Source organism: Eufriesea mexicana, unplaced genomic scaffold (assembly GCF_001483705.2).
Source record: "Eufriesea mexicana isolate 0111107269 unplaced genomic scaffold, ASM148370v2 scaffold18118, whole genome shotgun sequence".
NCBI lineage: Eukaryota > Metazoa > Arthropoda > Insecta > Hymenoptera > Apidae > Eufriesea > Eufriesea mexicana.
Window position 1 is genome coordinate 46,798 of NW_016925437.1, and position 18,075 is coordinate 64,872.

Sequence of the window (18,075 nt, forward strand, 5' to 3'; positions counted from 1 at the left end):
TGCAATAGTGATAATTTTAATAAATCATGATATATTAAAACATTCTGCAAATTAAATTGAATTATTTTGTTACTTTATAAAGTAACTACACATAGTTTCACAGATATATCAATGTATTGTGTACGTATGTGCCTTTTTTTAAGTATTGAAAAATGTTTAGTTTAAGATAACATAAAATTAACAATTTTAAAAACAAATACTTGTAAGTTTCAATTTAATAAATCTGTCACGAAATTACAAAGTGCTTCCTTTTTGGTATAAAAATGAAAATTGGGCTAAAAATATATAGGTGACTATTAAGAGAAATAATAAGTACTCAAAGTTGACATCTGTTCATGTTCATCAATGGAAAATGAAAAGTGGTGAAAATATTATTCTAATATATAATTTGTAGTAGTAAAAATGGATCTATTTATCTAGGTTCATTAAAAATGTTGTTGTCACAGTCAAATGTATGAGCCTCAGAATATCTAGCATTATAAATAATAATGAAAAAACGGCATATATCAGTACATCAGTATAACAATAATACAAAACAAAACTGGAAGTCTGTAAACTGTACGTAATGTATTTAGAAATTTAAATATAGTAAGATATAAAATACGTTTGTATGTCTGTCAGTATATAAGTTTAATATCTATGTGTGTTATTGTTGTGGCATGGATAAATAAAAAAGTTAGCATTTGACCAGGCAGCCAAAACGTGAAATATAGAATAGTAATGTTATACGCTCTCCTAAAGAAAAGACGAAAAAAGAATGATAATGAAGGTAGCTCTCTGATATATTCTCACTAGATAGAGGACGTATTTAATCCGTTGAAAATATAACAAACTTTATAACGATCTCGTCATATTGATGTATGGATATATGTACTGAACTTGTTTATGCTGGCTTACAATATTATGATCTTATCTTTTTTTCGTACACATTAAATTGAAACATTGTAACACTTGTAAAAAAAAATTCGAAGGTGTTATAAAGTATATAAACTAAGTAATAATTTTGTTTATTTTATTAACATGTTCAGTTTTTAGAAATATAATTTCAAGTCTTTTTTTACTTATTGTATTTGTTTTGTACGATGTATGTATAGTATCCTATTTGGATGTATTGTTCGTTATATCACTGTATTAATGTATAATGAAATTATGATACAAGTATTAATGCAAGTTGGGTAGTCAGATTCCAATGCATATGTAGAAAATGGCAGAATCGTATTTGTTGACGTTTTCTGCTTGTTAAATGATTCACATTGTCTGTATAAAATGCTCTATTAACAAATCAGGATCAGTGTACAAGATATATTGGAAAAAGAGTTCTTTTTCTGGCATATCTTACATTCAATGTTCCTAAAAGAGCTAGATTATTGCATAAGACATTTCATGTGACATTTTCTTCTATCACATATCTCAAAATGAACAGGAGATATGTACTTATAAATTATTCTCATTATTCATAAATATGAAACGAAAGTTGAAAGCAGAAAATTTTTAATATCGTGATGATAATGCAAGAGAATATTATTTGACTATTTGAGTAATATTCATTATAATAACTAATATCGATTATTGCGGACGACTTTCGTTTGATATTTAACGACTGCAGTAATTTTAACTGCATATACTAAATAAAAGGTGTTAAATTAGATGATACAAAGAAGAATCTGTAACATTCCCAATAATCATTTCACTTTCATTGAAATTATATAATGAATGAAACTGTAGATTGAAAAATATATCTAATCCTGTTCTACGAACAGATAGTAATGTAATTGTATCATTGTTTGGATATTGTGGATTAAAATAAAATAATAGTAAATTTAGAAATAAACGTACCGAAATTGGTCGTTAATTACACGAATATACATATACATGATCAAAATCACAGCTCTGTAATGTTGAAAGTCAGTATAAAATATGAGACATTTGTCGCTATTAAATTTATTTCAATAAACAACTGTATGACTTAAATGCGTAGTTTATATTAATTTTATATTCCTGTATGTATTTCATTGCCATAAGTGGGGCATACTTCTATTTTTTAAGACATTTTATCATCAATAATATTAATGCTTTATATATAAAAGCAATATTGCTTTAGCATATTATAAAGTTATATTAATAAATAAAATATAATAAATTCCTAGAAATCCTTTAATGTAGGATATCCTATTTTAATCTATATATACGATTATTTTTCAAACTATTTGTTACTTGAGAAAAAAGTTTTAAATAATACATTAAGATTATTTTCAAAGGGAAACATAAATTTTGTGGCAGAAATCTTTAAAATTTCAAGGATTTTAAAAATTTATCCATGATACTGATATACACCTTGTATCTACTATTGATCAATGTTAATGTTAATAAATTATTTTGTTTTCTAAAATAAACTATTGGTTCAATATGATTTAATAAGTCCATAGGCAGTTAGTTCTAGAGACTATAATGATTAAGTTATAATTCATTACTCAAAATTAATTTGCCTAGAAATTAAAACCTATTAACAAAAATTTTGTTTCTTTTTTGTTTTTTGTTACATTCATTTTAAGGGATATTTTTTATATTTGCTAGCATATAAACATTGAAAGAAAAATTTATTTTTAATTCTGTAAATTATAAATCGTACAAATAATTTTACAAAATAGTTTTTTCTTACAGTTCATATACACGTCCACATTTAAACTTTTTTATTGTTCGCTCGGTAGGTCTTATACAAAGATCTTTACCAAAGAATTCTAATCTTATTTCCATTAAATAAATATTTATAATAACAACATCCTTGGGTATTGCTAAAAATAAATATAAATGGTTTAAATATATTAAATTGTATCTAAAGAAATAATAATAACACCATGAAAAGATATAAAATATAAATTGTATACTTCGCATAATATTATCCTTTCCACAAATTCTAAAGGTATTTTTTGTATCTTGAATAACTATACCACTTAATCCAATGAAACTAGGGCATTTTGATGCAATAATGAAAATTTCAGCACCATGAAAATCTATTTTAATTAACTGTTGATTAATATTTTCCCAATTTGGATCAATAGGATCTTTTGGAATATTCTTAAGAAATTTGGTACCCAGTACTTGTTGTATATAGCTTAACCATAACTGATTCAATGGTAATAAATCTATATACTTCATGTCACTCTTGCAACTAATTTTACGTAAACCAAGTTGCATACGTTTTCTACTAGTTAATAACTTTCCTTTACATCTTTTTTCCTTATTCCATTTACTTTTATGTTTAACAAGTATCAATGACTATAAAACAGTTATAATCTCAGTTTATTTTGTGATACAATATTTACAATTTGTATTGATATTGTAATAATATAATATTGTTATAGGAATATAGTAATATTTCTTATTTCTTATAAATATATTCTATTGTACCTTTCTTAATTCTTCTGCTATTGAACATACATCAGAAGAAGGCAGTGCATTTTGTAGAAAATTTGTAATATATTGTTCACTATTTTCACATGTACTAATTTGTTTTGTTATACTTTTTGGTAATGTTAAACATATACTTTCTGCAAAAATGATTAATTAATTATGATATATTGGTATATATTAATTGATCCATAATTTTATAAATACATACGATTTGAATGTGCCATTATGAGTAATAACAGAATAGTAGAAATAAACTAACCACTGCATGTTTCATCTTAGAAAAGTATTTTAGATTAAAAGATTATCTAAAACATAATTTTTTAGGTTAACTTAAATTTAAATGTATTTAATAAGTAACGAATTATGTATCATAATGGTATATTTTCATTTCATAGCATACTAAATTTATTATAATATATCACTACAAAATTTTCAGTAAAATTTGTGAAATCAGAAATAAAATCTCTAAAAATTAGATAGCATACGATTAGATGACATATACATGTATATATGTCAACTTGTTAGAATTATGTGAAAAACTATAATAAAATAAAGATTTATTGATTTATTTCAAATGATATTGTAAATAATAAAATTTAAAATAATAAAATAATAAAATTTTCAAGTATTGGCTTAAAAAATATAAGGATACATATCTTTCTCCTATAAAATAGTAAGTAGGACGAATTATTTACTTTCACTGTATATTTTATAATTGTACTAATTCTAAAGCATAAATTTTTAAAGTATAATAGCATAAGGTTAATTTTTTCTTATATATCATATATTTATTTATGACTATTTAATTTTGTCTACTTTCACGTTCATTATATTAAAAAATCTAATTTTAGAAATCAGTAAAGGATAGGTTATATTCGTATAAAAGTTACAAATGCATACAAATGAAATTACGTTCTTGAATATTAAGTAAATATATTAATATAGGTCAATTTTATTCTTATATTAATGAACGGATTAACAATTTATTTATTAAAATAATATCAAAATTAGAAACATTATTAAACATATTTAGTTGATTCTGGAATCGAAAGTTGAAGATTTTGGGTATAAGAAATATTGCAGAAAAACTCAGAGAAAGAAACTAGAAACTTAATGGTAGTCTACTTATTGACTACTTGAGTCAAAAGTCGTAGACAATCGTGACATGTATGAACAGATCGTGGTTTGAAGTAAATGTATAGTGTCAAATTAACCATGTTGAAAGCATATTTAGGATCATAGAAATCAATTGAAAGTAATAAACAATGGTGTCAATAATAAAAAAGCAACTGTTGAAACATTTATCAAGGTACGTACATAATTAAACTGTTAAATCAGTTTCATCATCTTTAATTCGGTATAGAATTAAAAATTATATTCTTTAGTTATGTAAAGTAAGCAAATAGTAAACATTTGCAATAGATAATCGAATTTATTATTAATAATAACAATTATTATTATTATTGTTAAATTCGCAATAATTTTTTTTATTTATGTGCACAATGAATATGATGATTCACAGATAATTATTCAAACTTATTTAATTATTTATTATATTTGTACTATGAACATTTCAATATATTATATATAAATTTACATGTATATGTTAAATTTATTATGAAAAGAGTACTTTGTTAAAGACAGTATTAACATAAATGAATTTATATAAATTTGTAGGTTTACCAAGAATTTATCTGCAGATAAAATAAATTTAAGTACATTTAAAGGAGAAGGTGAACTAACAAACTTAGAACTTGATGAAACAGTTTTGACTGACTTATTAGAATTGCCATCATGGCTTAGATTAACAAATGCTTGGTGCAATAAAGTTTCATTTCGTATACAATGGACCAAGTTAAGAAGTGTTCCTATTTTTTTGGTAAATAATATATTTGTGTATATAAATATATGATTTATATATAATTTTATACAAACTTTTGAATTATTTATTAATATATTTTTATTTTAATAAAATTTGATATTTAATTTTTAAAATTTTAATTAGATTTTAATATTTATAGAGTTTGGATGAAGTTCATATAGAAGTAGAAACATGTGAAGATTTAAGAGATCTATCTTCTTCGCAAGGACTATCTTCATATACTGGTCCTGCAAAATATTCTTTCATACATAAAGTAATTGATGGTATAACAGTGAATGTTAATACTGTATCTGTCACATTCAAAAGTCCTGCATTTATTGCTTCAGTTCAGGTATATAATTTCATTGTTTTATGATTTAATGAAATCTGTATTCATGTCTTTGTTATATTGGTTATTTATTTAAAAATTACTATAAAACTATTATTTTACTACAGATGAATCGTATTATTGTGGAGTCAAAGTCTGCAACGTGGCAACAGTGTGATCTAAGAACTACTAGAGTAAAAGATCCTGATCGTGGACAGTTACTTATTTTTAAAGAATTAGAATGGCAAACGGTTAGAATAGAAGCACAAAGTACTAAGGATAAAAATCTTACGCCGTTACGTTTACTTACAAATCAAGCAAGGTGTAGAATTACCATCAAAAAAAGAATATCAGGTTAAAGCTACATTAACATATAAGAAATATGCTTCTGATTGCCTTTTTTTAAATACAATAAATTTATATGATATGTATTTGTATTTTAGATTGTTTTGTTATGGGATCAAGACTGATTCTTATATTAGATGATCTCTTGTGGGTTTTGACAGATTCACAGTTGAAGGCAGCACTTCATTTTATTGACTCTTTAGGTGGTCTGATAGAAAAAGCTACAATTTTAGAACGTAAAACTAAAGCAGCTAGAAAATTAGAGGTTTGTATATGCAAGCTTAGAAAATAGAAAAAAAAGAAAAAGAAAATAGATCATTTTAATTATATTTAATTATATTTTTATTTTTTAAGGTATTGCCAGAGTATCAAGCACAAATATCTCAGCAATCAAGAACAAAAAATCAGTATAATACTGTTATCTCTAAAATCTTTACAAGACATGATGTTGTGGAAACATCATATCATTTTGTTTGTCAAAGGATTGATTTGCATTTATGTGATGATGCTGGTAGTAAGTAAATACAAATTTCTTATTTTATAGTAATAATAATAATAGTAGTAATAGTAGTAATAGTAATAATAATAATAACAACAACAACAACAATAATAATAACAATAATAATGATAATGATAATAATAATATAAATAATAGTAATAGTAAGAAATATAGTGACACTAATTATGACAGTAATGACTATATTATTTTAATACAATTTATTTTGTACCTAGATGGTAGATCATCTCATCCTGACCTAAAAGATGGTGGTGCACTACAAATTTCATTAGTTAGATTTCAAATTGATTATTATCCATATCACTTAGCAATGGCTGATAGAAAGCATTGGCTTAAGTATAGAGAGAATGCTACTCCTCACAGCCAATGGTTACAGCAGTCCTTAAGTTCTTTTCGAAGTCAGTTCATGGATCTTATTGATTCTGGTAGAACACAGCATTCTCCTTTAACTAGAAGTCAAGGAAATGTTACAGGTTTGTATTTAAAAAATGAAAAGTCAATAAAATATGTAGCTATTTAACATTGATAAAATATTTTGTCTTATCTCTATTCAGTCAATAATACAAAAAGTTTAGGAGAAAATTTGGAAAAAGGTAATCAATCTCAAAATGTAAATACAACTACTCATGAGCAAAAAAAATCGCAACATCCTAGTGGCAATCCAGTGAAAAATTATATTTTGGAACAACTTGCTAAATTAATGACAACATGCATCATAATAAGGATTGATGATTTTACCTTGTACAAAGTAACAACAACATCTCGTAATCCTGTACCAAAAGAATTTGTTACAGGTACATAAAAGTTTCATGTTAATTGAATTAATTTATTTAATAGGTTTATTCTTTAAAATTTAAGAGAGTTCTCATATAATGCCAATAATAATTTCATTTAATAATTGCACAGCTCAAACAAGGAAGAAACACGCATCAGGTACAGATTATAAATAGTTGTAGTATATTCATATTAATATTGCATTATAAGTACCAGTTAAACATAGCTTCATGTTTGAGAAATTTTGTTGCTTCATGTTGTGTTATTATATCTTATATGTACTATATCGTCAAGTATTAATTTATAACATGGTGAAAAACATTTTAGCAATCTTATACATTTAAATAATTAATAATACATGTGTAATTAATCTGTAGAGTATAATTACTATACAGTGTAATCTGAAGTGTAATTATAATATAGTTAAAATATAATCATAATATAATTTGTTTTCTAAAAACAAATATTTGAAGCACAATTTTTTATGCTTTTTTTAAAAGATACAAACTAGTTCTATTACTACAATAAATAATATTCTATATTTCTGCTTAGGTAGAATTATAAACTTTGAAGATAAATGATAGTATAAGGTAATATATTCATGAAAAGAATTTTTGTATGTACTATGTATTACGTTTTATAGTAAAATATGTTTTATGATTTGCGAAAAAAATTAAAAAGATTAAAAGTATGGTAACAAGACCAAAAATAAAAAAAAAAACGTATTGATAAATATATTATGTTTCACATTTATGCATGTATTATGTCTTTCCATGTTACATGCAAGGTACTTAAATTATAAAGATATATAAATAAATTATAATTTTATGAAGTAATTAAGATTTAATATACTATATACAAAGAAACAGAACAGTTTCCGTATCTTTTAAAAAAACATTTAATAAAGAACTTATATTCATTTTAAAGATTTTACGGACTATATTATATAGATATCTATAAACTGTTACATTTCATGCAATTATTATGCAATAGCAGTAGCGAATTTACACATTGGTGGTGTAGGTGGATGCCTCGGGTCCTATAATAGGGGTCTCCGCACGATAATAAAAATGTGTCTTATTCAATCAGAAATTCTATATGTAACTCAAAAGAATATAAAAAAGGTTTATTTTAAAAAATCATCTTGTAAATACAAGCAAGAAATATAGTCAAAACAGGAAGATCAAAGCTATAGAGCCATGTGTACTGAAAAAAATATTTATTGTGCATAATTGATTTATTTTAACACTAGATTTATTGACCTTAAATATATACCTAACTGTAATTGAAGCAACATCAACTGTATGTTTTTAATGATTGAAGAAAAAGAATATCTAAAACTAGTCATTTTTACTAGTTTGGTAGTTTTAATGTAAATAGTATTCAAAAATTTATAACACATTAGGTTTCTTGAAGACTAAATCTGCCACTGCTATCATGGTTTGCATTTTGCAATATATAACATATAACATTATGTGACTTATGTCATATGAAGTATATTCATAAAAGCATGTACATTATTGAAGATTATATTTAAATTTTTATTGTATTTTATTGAAATATTTTTATGTTGTTTAGGTGACAGAGATAAATTTTGTCTCCCAGAAGATGTTACAATTGTTCATGCTGAATTTACATACTATTATTATCCTGGAGATATTACATTTCCATGTATGTAAACATATAATTGTCTTGTCCTCTTTTGATTGTCATTTATATTGATATCATCATTATTACTATTAATTATTGACAATAATATTATTATTAATAGTATTTATATTTATATTATTGCTATTTAAATTAATCTGTAACTTCATTTATTTTGTAATTATTTAGTGCCACCGCCAAAATTTTATGTACAACTAAATCCCATCCAAGTAAATTTTGACATCTGTTCCTGTTTATGGTTTAATTCTTTTGTATTAAATTTATATCGTTCTCTGATGAATAAAGATAAACAAGCAACATATACTTCCACTACTTTAATGTACTTTGATGTGAAAATTGAAGCTATACTTCCAAGGGTAAATATTAACATATTTATGTTACTCATTAATATTTTATCTTCTTGTACTTACAATATAATTATTATTTTGCAGATAGTTTTCGAAAGTCAACAAGATTATCCTAATCAAAAGGATAGGCCAAAGTCTTTACATATTCAGACTTCAAGAGCATCAATAACAAATGTTCGATCCACAGAAAGATCTTCAAGAGCAGATTTAGCACAGTGTGTAAATGCTTTTCAAATGGGTCAGATGTTCTTCGGTACGGAATTTCCAAACAGATCGACTGATTTTCATGTCTTATCAGACAAATTTTTGGCTCATTGTGGAGGTAAAAGTTTTGCATATGAGCATATTTTTTAATGATATATTTACATAGTTTTTTATATTTCAAATTTGTTTATTATAGGAACTGATAATATTCGTTATCCACCACCTAATTTTAGTAGTAATTCCGTAAATGAATTAGTTCGTCAATTACATCGGGAACTTTTATGGACTGAAGCGAAAGATGTATGGTGTTGTAATCTAGAACCTGTTTGGGGAGATTTCCTCGGTGCTCGTGCTGTCGGGCAAAATCGTCCTGTACCGTTTCTGGATGCTTTTCCGTTAACTTTATGGTGCTATATGTCTATGAATTCATTAGAAAAAGATTCATTGGGGCAAAAATGTACTGCTGACATTCATGGTCTCGCGTACATAAGTAATTTAGTTAGTGTCCAAATAAATCATTATCAATATTTGTTCTTGTTGAGACTGTCGGAAGTTCTATCAGAAATGGCAACGTATCTAACTATCGACTCTAATAAAATATTAAAGGTCGATTCTGACAGCTCACTCGTTATTGGTGCACTAATACCGCAAGTAGAAGTAACATTTGTTATGCCATCACACACTCCTGGTAAAGAAAATTCTGGAGGTGATTTGGAATCTGTTATGCCAGATTCATCTAGCATTGCAGATGACATTGCAGGTACATCTATTCCATGGCAAAACACAGAACAAGTTGAGAGTAACACTAAAAAGAGTAATATAAATTATGTAATTGTTACACCTCAAAGTGACATATCATCGATGATGTCAATGGATTTTGCACATCCTATCAATACTGCTCAAACTGTCACCTTTAAACAAAATGGTACAAATAAACCAGATCTACAAATAAGGAATGTGACACATGATAAACAATGCATTGGTATAGAAGAAGAGAAAGTACTACCTATTTCACGATATTCTATTGATACTATGCATAAACACAGTAAAGGAGATTCATCTTCAATTACACCATTTATTCCTAATAATTTCAATGTTGGTCTTTCTTCTATGAAAAAAGGATTGAGTAATTTAATGACATCTATTGATTCAGCTTTGAAAGCTTCACCAGAAGATGGTAGTAGTGATACTGTGTCTATAAGGAGCGATGTTAGTTCTGATAGTGAAAACTACATTTTAGTTAATCTTCAAGATCAGGAAAAATTGGATACAATGTTTTCTGTTGATAACTCAATCAGAATAACAGCAGTAGAAGAAGCAAGTGAAGTAGTTGAAGAAATTCCTGATACCCAAAGTGAAAAATCCATGGATAGTGTTTGCAAACGGAAGGATATTGTAAATTTATATTTTATAATATAATAATATAATAAAATTAAATATTTTGGTTAAATGTAATTTTTTTTTTAGGTATCTATGGTTACATTCAAATTATCTAAAGTTGAATTTATTCAACAATCTTCTGGATATGCATCTTCAATCAAAGTTCAAATTTTTAATATTGGTAATGATGAATGTTCATCTATTCCATGGGATGAATTTCAGGTAAGATAATATTCTTTTCACTAAAACCATAAACTTGTTTGTTGATTACATACAATATGCTATTTTGAATCTGTTAAATAGACTTAAATATCGAAGTTTTTTAATATTGCTACAGTCAAAATTGTACTGTTTCTTAGTATTATTCTTTCATATAATAATTTTATTAGAAAATTTTAACTTTTTTTTTTTATATAAAGTGCTTTTTATTATATAAAAAGTTAACATTTCTGATTAACACAAACTTAATCATTTATACTGAAAATGTTGCTCTAAAATTTATATTACAATTTAGTAAGATTTTTCAAATATATAGTTTAAGCACATTAAAATCCTAATATGATATATTATTCAAATAATTTTTAAGTTTTTTGTATAAAGTTCTATTTGGAATGTATTGATAACTAATATTTTATTTCTAGTTACATAATTCCATGTGCCATAAAATTTTCAATTTTATTTCTAGCTTCATATTACATACATTACAAACATTTTTATATTATATATGTATATTTATACAATGTTTGTCTTTAACTTTTTTGCATGCTTCTCCTGCGTCTCTCCTTCTCTTGTGAATGTTTTTATGTGGCACTTGTGGCAGGTCAAGAGAAAGGTATTGGCAAAGTACTTATATATTTATTTGTATTAAATGCCTTGTATTATGTACGTTTCATTGCATGTTTATCTTTTCTGAGTTACTTATGTCACTATACTGTACAAGTTGCATATATATAAATCTTTTGTAATTAATCATTCCAATTTTTAAGAATTAATAGACATTAGTTTTTTAAATTTTAGATAAAATATTTTAACGAATAAACGAAAATATCAAATAAGATAAGTGACAATTTGTAGTTCAAATCATTGATATATAGATGATAAATTTTTAAAGTATGTGACAATTATATGCAAGTTCATTATTAAATTATTCAGTTGCATTACAAGCAATTAATATTTTATTATTATTTTTTCTTTATATAAACAAGTGTATTATGTAAATCTATTTAAAGGATACATTTTTAGTTTTATAATAAAAATTTAGAGCTTCTGTGTTCTTAATTTCATAATATGTATATTTAAATACAATAAGTTTGTGTAGCATGGTATGAAATAATGCTTAGCTGGAATGAATTTGAGAAGCTTTTAAATGCAATTATAAATATGTGTAGTTTTTATAAATTTGCAAATATTATAAAGTTTATATAAATTATAAGAAGATGAAAATAGTCTATAAAATAAATTTAATAATCTTTATAGATAAAAGTTTTCTAATTTAGCATGTGTATAATACATGAAAAGTTAAAAATGTACAATATTCATATTCAAATGTTTGATTAAATTTACAAACAATTATATAAAGTTTATCCTTATACTAAAATTTCAAAATTGTTGTTAATAAGAAAACTAATATTAAGAAATTAATCTGAATAAATATTGTTTTTTGTTTAATATATGCAAGTAACAATCTTATCACTATACTGCATTTCAAGTATATTCTATGATTTTATAGTATATCTTTTATAATTTTTCATTTATACTTTTGTTTTAAAATGTTACAAACTTATCAAAAAATAAAATAATAGTGTTATATTGTAGAACTATAAATATATCTATGATATAGTTTAAATATTATATACATATTTTATACACATTTATTTTTTTAATATTTTCTGTTTATTAGACAAAATTCAGTGCACGATCTCGAGGTTGGGTAGAATTACTTTCTGATTCTAACAGTAGATCATGTATTAAATTACGTTTGGATCACGATTTGAAGTGCCAGTCAGATTCTTGGAAACTGTCTCAAGCAAGTCGAATTATAAGAAATAAAAATATGCATTTATCACGGAATCAAAATCATAATAATTTAGTTGAACAAGAATTAGACGTCTCCAGTATTGATGTACATAATAAACAAAGTGTTTTAAATTTATTTGAAGACAAATTAGAAGTTAAAGTTACTAATATATCAATGGCCTTGTCTATGAGTTCAATAAGTGGGCTTACAGACTTAACTGAAGATGAAATTATTCCTAGGCCAATACCACTGCAGGTATGTCAAGTTTGATCATATTATCTTATCTATTAGTTCAATGTTATAAATGTAATTTATAATAATCTAAATTATATTTTATAATCCTTATTAAAGATATACTTGGAGAATATATCATTGCGTTTAAATGAAGATCGTCCTCCGAATAATATAACTTCGCCAGGACCAATTCCTATAGATCTAAATATTACAAAACTTAAAATAGTACGAGATTTCAATGGAGTTTTTCACATTGAACCAGTTGGTAAGTAACAATATAAAATGAAATTTCGTTATTATCAGTCATTTGTTATTTGTATAAGAGAAAATATACAATAGTACTTAATGTAGTATAGTAGAGTAAGTTTATAATACGGTAGAGTTTTAAAGTATATTTAAGTAGCAAATTTATTTAAAAATTTATTTACTTTTTTAAAATTAATATTGTACCTTGTGTAATTCTGTGCATTCAGATGGCCTTTCTAATGTGAGCATTTATATGAAACAATTAGAAATATAGTAGTAGTATTTACTGCTTTAACAATATTGTCTAATAGGACAATGAGTAAATAGAACTTTAGATTTGCATTTAATTAGGCATGTTTTACTTTCTTTTAAAATTAAAAGAAAATGTTTTCTGTTTATTATACATGCTTATTACAATTTTTAAAAAGTACACAATTTATAAATTAGCATGAGTGAACAACATATAGAAATAATAAGGTACAAAATATTACCATGTTTTATGACACCGCTTATTGTTCACAAATAATTTAAGTAAAATCTATTGTTTATTCACCATCTATATTAAATAAAAAGTATTTAATTTTTTAATTGGTTAAAAAGCAATTTTTAATTAGAAGCACAAAAGTTTTATGTGTTTTATATATTATTATAAAATATATTACTATACATTACTAATATTAATTTAATTAAGATATTTTATTTCTAGTAAATTTGTTGAGCAAGAGTAATTCCCTTGTGACACTCACAAATAGTGATACTCATATAGCTCAAAATACCAATCATGGAATGGAATTAAACATTTTGAAACAGTCTAATAAACAGTTAGAGTTAGATAATGAACAACTTCGACATCGTCTCAATGCTTTGGAAAAATTATCAGAAGAAAATACAAAATTAATACGTATAAAAGAAGAATCTGACGTAATAAAATGTCATTTAAGTGCAGCGCAAGAAGACATACAATTGCTTCTGAAAGAAAAAAAAGCCTTGCAAGAAACAATAACAGAGCTTCAAAATCGAATAATTGGAAGTGGCCCAGGCAGTGGAACTCGTGCATCTTGGTCATCAAAGAGATAGCATACTAGTTGTTTTGATTGTTCTAAATGTTGTAATTCGAATAAGTCGTAATAATAATTTTATTAATTGTTAAGTAATTTTCATATTATTGAAAATATAGGTAACTACAGTTGAATTAATATATACTTTCGTAGTGTCTTTAACTAACTAAGGAATGGTATATCATAAAATGCTTGAATATTTATATGTTTTTTTATTAATATGTTAAGTTTTTTTTTTCATAAAAAAAAACGCGAATAATGTGCTTATTGTACTACGTTATAAGCAACGATTTTTTAAATTATGTTTTTTGTGTTTTTTTACATTATTATGTCTACCATGTTTATGCTAGTAACTGCCGTTCATCTAATTGAGAATGCAATCACTGAAAAAACAACCAGTTTCGTAAGATGCACTTACATGAAATATACTGATTTTTTACTATGAGCAAGTACAAGGCGATAAATAATGGCAATAGTAGTCAGTGTGTAGCATTTTCATTAAAAGATAAAAAAACATATTTGATGGAAATAATATTCCGAGTATGTACACGCGTAGTTACTATATGCAGTAACATGTTAAGAAGTGATGTATATATAAGGTTGTTAACACACACCACGCACACGCACGCACACAAGCGCACGCGTGCCCCCACACATACAATATTTTATATATACACAATATATATTTGTTGCATATGTAGATACGAAAGATACACAATATAAATTATAACATGCTAGTCAAATTAGTGCAATATGTGTTTGGTTTTGTAACAATGATTGTTACCTAGTATGAAAACTAAGAATTGAATATAAATTTTTTACCAATACTTTTCGTTCTCTTCGTCATTAATATTTTGACGAATTTCATAAATAACTTTTAAAGAAATAGAAAAATATGACATGTAATATAATAAATTTGAGATATTAATGGATATTGAATGTTGTTTGAGTCTATAGATAAATTGTCTAGCTTGAGATTGATGTGGGTGACATTGTATGATTAATATGTGTGCTGCATGCCGCGCGCGCGTGTGTGTTTCATAAGTATGGTGTGTGGGTGTGTGTTTGTGTGTGTATATATTAATTTATTAAATATATATATACACTTGGTGATTTGATTAATTACGTGATAAACTAGAATGATTATGAAAATGACTATAATATACAATATATAGTGATAATCTGGAATGTTTTGATAAGACTGTAAAATAGATGTTACTGTATCATTTTCTGTTTTTCCATTAAATTAAGGATGTGCATATATATTTATCGTATATGCAATGTATTTATCATATCCTAGAAATTAATAATATTGGACTACATTAAACCAAAATTGCAATCTAATAGTATATTATAATGGACTAATAATTTCGTCGTAATGTATTGTGTAGTGTCTTGACATTTTATCATTGTTTGTTACTGTCAATTTAATTTCTGAAAAAAGGGTTGCTGGCCAATTCCCTTACCGCAAAACAGTGAAATATTTTTCTAATGCGTATTAATGACAATTGCTAATTAGATTCTTTTTATATTCTGAAATTCTGTTTTTAGAAAAAGAAAACAGTCTTTTCTACTATGACACACTTATTAAATTTAGAATGAACATATTTCATAAATAAAACTGTAAAATGAAATTTTATAATTAATATATATTAATATAAGATATGTGAAGAATAATTTATTCATATTTAAATATTATGCAAGACATGAAAATCTCGATTGTGTTCTATATTATTTTTTATTTAATACTTCAAGTATTATGCAAAAGTACTTATGATAAGAATAGGAAAATAAACATAATTACTGTTTAATTAAAATAAGATTTTCTTATATTTTTTTAATAACTAAATGTAAGTTCCACTTATATTTTATTTTTGAGAATGTTACATTTTTTAAAGCTGTATGTAAACTTTATTATCTAAAAATCTTTGATCATTTTTATTACAGTATATTAAATTAAAATACTATGGAACATGGTTAAAAATGCACATGTAAAAATAATTTGTAGACGAGAATTTGTTTCTATTATATGAAAATATGTTATATGTATTATAGTGGAATGGACTGTATATCTGTAATTGTATGTGAATAACTTATACATCTGAATATTAAATTAAGTGTGAAAGTGTTAGATATTACTATTAAATTTAAGCTATATGTTGCAATGAGATATCCAAATTTTGCTTATAATGCTTTTCTGTTATTTCCTTGCATATACAATTATATACTTCTAATATCTGACAAAACAATTTTTGAGTGTTTTAAATATTTTATTGAAGGTTGTAGATATGTTATCTTGTTGCATCTTTTAATTTAATCAAGTTTTTTGTTATGAATGTTATTTTAGAATGCTTCCTTTTTAATAATATTGTATTTCAATTTCTGCAAATATATTCATAAAAAAGAATATTTACATCATTGTACATAAAATATATTTTATTTTTAAATTATATATGTCACTTGGAAATGCTAAAAGTTAAAGATTTGTGACTGAGTATAAATTATCTTGATAATGAAATAAAATTTAAAATATCATTTTAGTGACTTTTTTAAAATATTTACTCTATATTTGATGAGTTATTCTTTCTATTTAGATGATAAAACTGTAAATTGCATAAGAAATTTTGTATAAGTTAATAACTCATTTTTTTAAATTGTTTTTATTTTTTGTACATGTAATATGTTCGGAGTGTTTCTTCAATATCTTTTTAAGATTTAAGAAAATTCTAATACTTTATGGTTTTTTAACAATAATTATAACATTTAAAATATAATTACAAGATATTTTTGACATCTGGCATTAAAATTTCTTTTAACTTCATTTGTAAAAAGCTATTATACCAAACATATTAATACAAAAATTATTAACTTATTCAAACTTTTTGTAAATCAATAATGTATAAGAATTCTAGGTGATATTTAATATTTATATATTAAGTATTAAGGATATTAAAAGTAAATATTTATAATATAATTCGTAAAAATATTATTATATGTTAGTATGTTTATTACAATTGTAACTGTTATTAGTTTAAACATGCACTTAAATTGTAAATCATTATTAACTTAAATGTATTTACTGATAGTATCATTTTATATATAATATTTATTAATGAGCATGAATTTAATACAGCTCAAAGGAATTATTTTTCTATGCTTCCTTACCTGAATATTTTATATTTCTTTCTTTTAAATGCATATTATGACAATTGTATTGTGATTTATAAAAGTCTGTTATAAAAATACAAATGTAAATAAAATAACAAAATTTAAATTTTTGACTTTCTAGAAATCTTGAATGCGAATTATATAAATTTTACATATTTATTTACCAATTGTATATGATAAATATAATTGAATAAGTAACAAATAATAATTTCATTTAAAATCATATTGAAATAATAATTCATTGAAGTATAAAGATTTTTGATAAAGATAGTCATAAGTATATTAATAAAGATGTCACAAATATTATATTATTTATTATATAAATATTGTACTATCATATTATTTATACATAATGTACAAATTAACGCTTATTAATTATTGTAATGTTATACAAAATTTTTGTCCTGCATTTGTTTTTATTAATATAAATTAGGATCTTTTTTATGTTTATATTTTCTCTATATCCATAATTTAATAATGCTTCAAAATAAATTTTGTAGTATATTGTACATATAGT

General features: G+C 24.3%; 2 protein-coding genes across 2 annotated transcripts; one reads left to right on the forward strand and one right to left on the reverse strand.

Moving 5' to 3' along the window:
- Positions 1 to 2,655: 2,655 nt before the first annotated feature.
- Pop4 (ribonuclease P/MRP subunit POP4) lies at positions 2,656 to 3,635 on the reverse strand. Its single transcript, XM_017909447.1, has 4 exons — positions 3,620 to 3,635; positions 3,409 to 3,548; positions 2,886 to 3,276; positions 2,656 to 2,792 (listed from the first exon to the last, which is right to left on the reverse strand). Exons 1-4 carry the CDS (start codon positions 3,633 to 3,635, stop codon positions 2,656 to 2,658), a joined length of 684 nt encoding a protein of 227 aa, XP_017764936.1.
- A 1,041-nt stretch (positions 3,636 to 4,676) lies between these two features.
- On the forward strand, positions 4,677 to 14,409 carry LOC108554239 (UHRF1-binding protein 1-like). The gene is made up of 18 exons (XM_017909443.1): positions 4,677 to 4,720; positions 5,089 to 5,290; positions 5,433 to 5,624; positions 5,729 to 5,954; positions 6,044 to 6,210; positions 6,300 to 6,459; positions 6,678 to 6,935; positions 7,017 to 7,256; positions 7,369 to 7,395; positions 8,815 to 8,907; positions 9,073 to 9,260; positions 9,336 to 9,573; positions 9,652 to 10,850; positions 10,923 to 11,057; positions 11,656 to 11,667; positions 12,736 to 13,107; positions 13,204 to 13,351; positions 14,039 to 14,409. Exons 1-18 carry the CDS (start codon positions 4,677 to 4,679, stop codon positions 14,407 to 14,409), a joined length of 4,272 nt encoding a protein of 1,423 aa, XP_017764932.1.
- Positions 14,410 to 18,075: the final 3,666 nt, after the last annotated feature.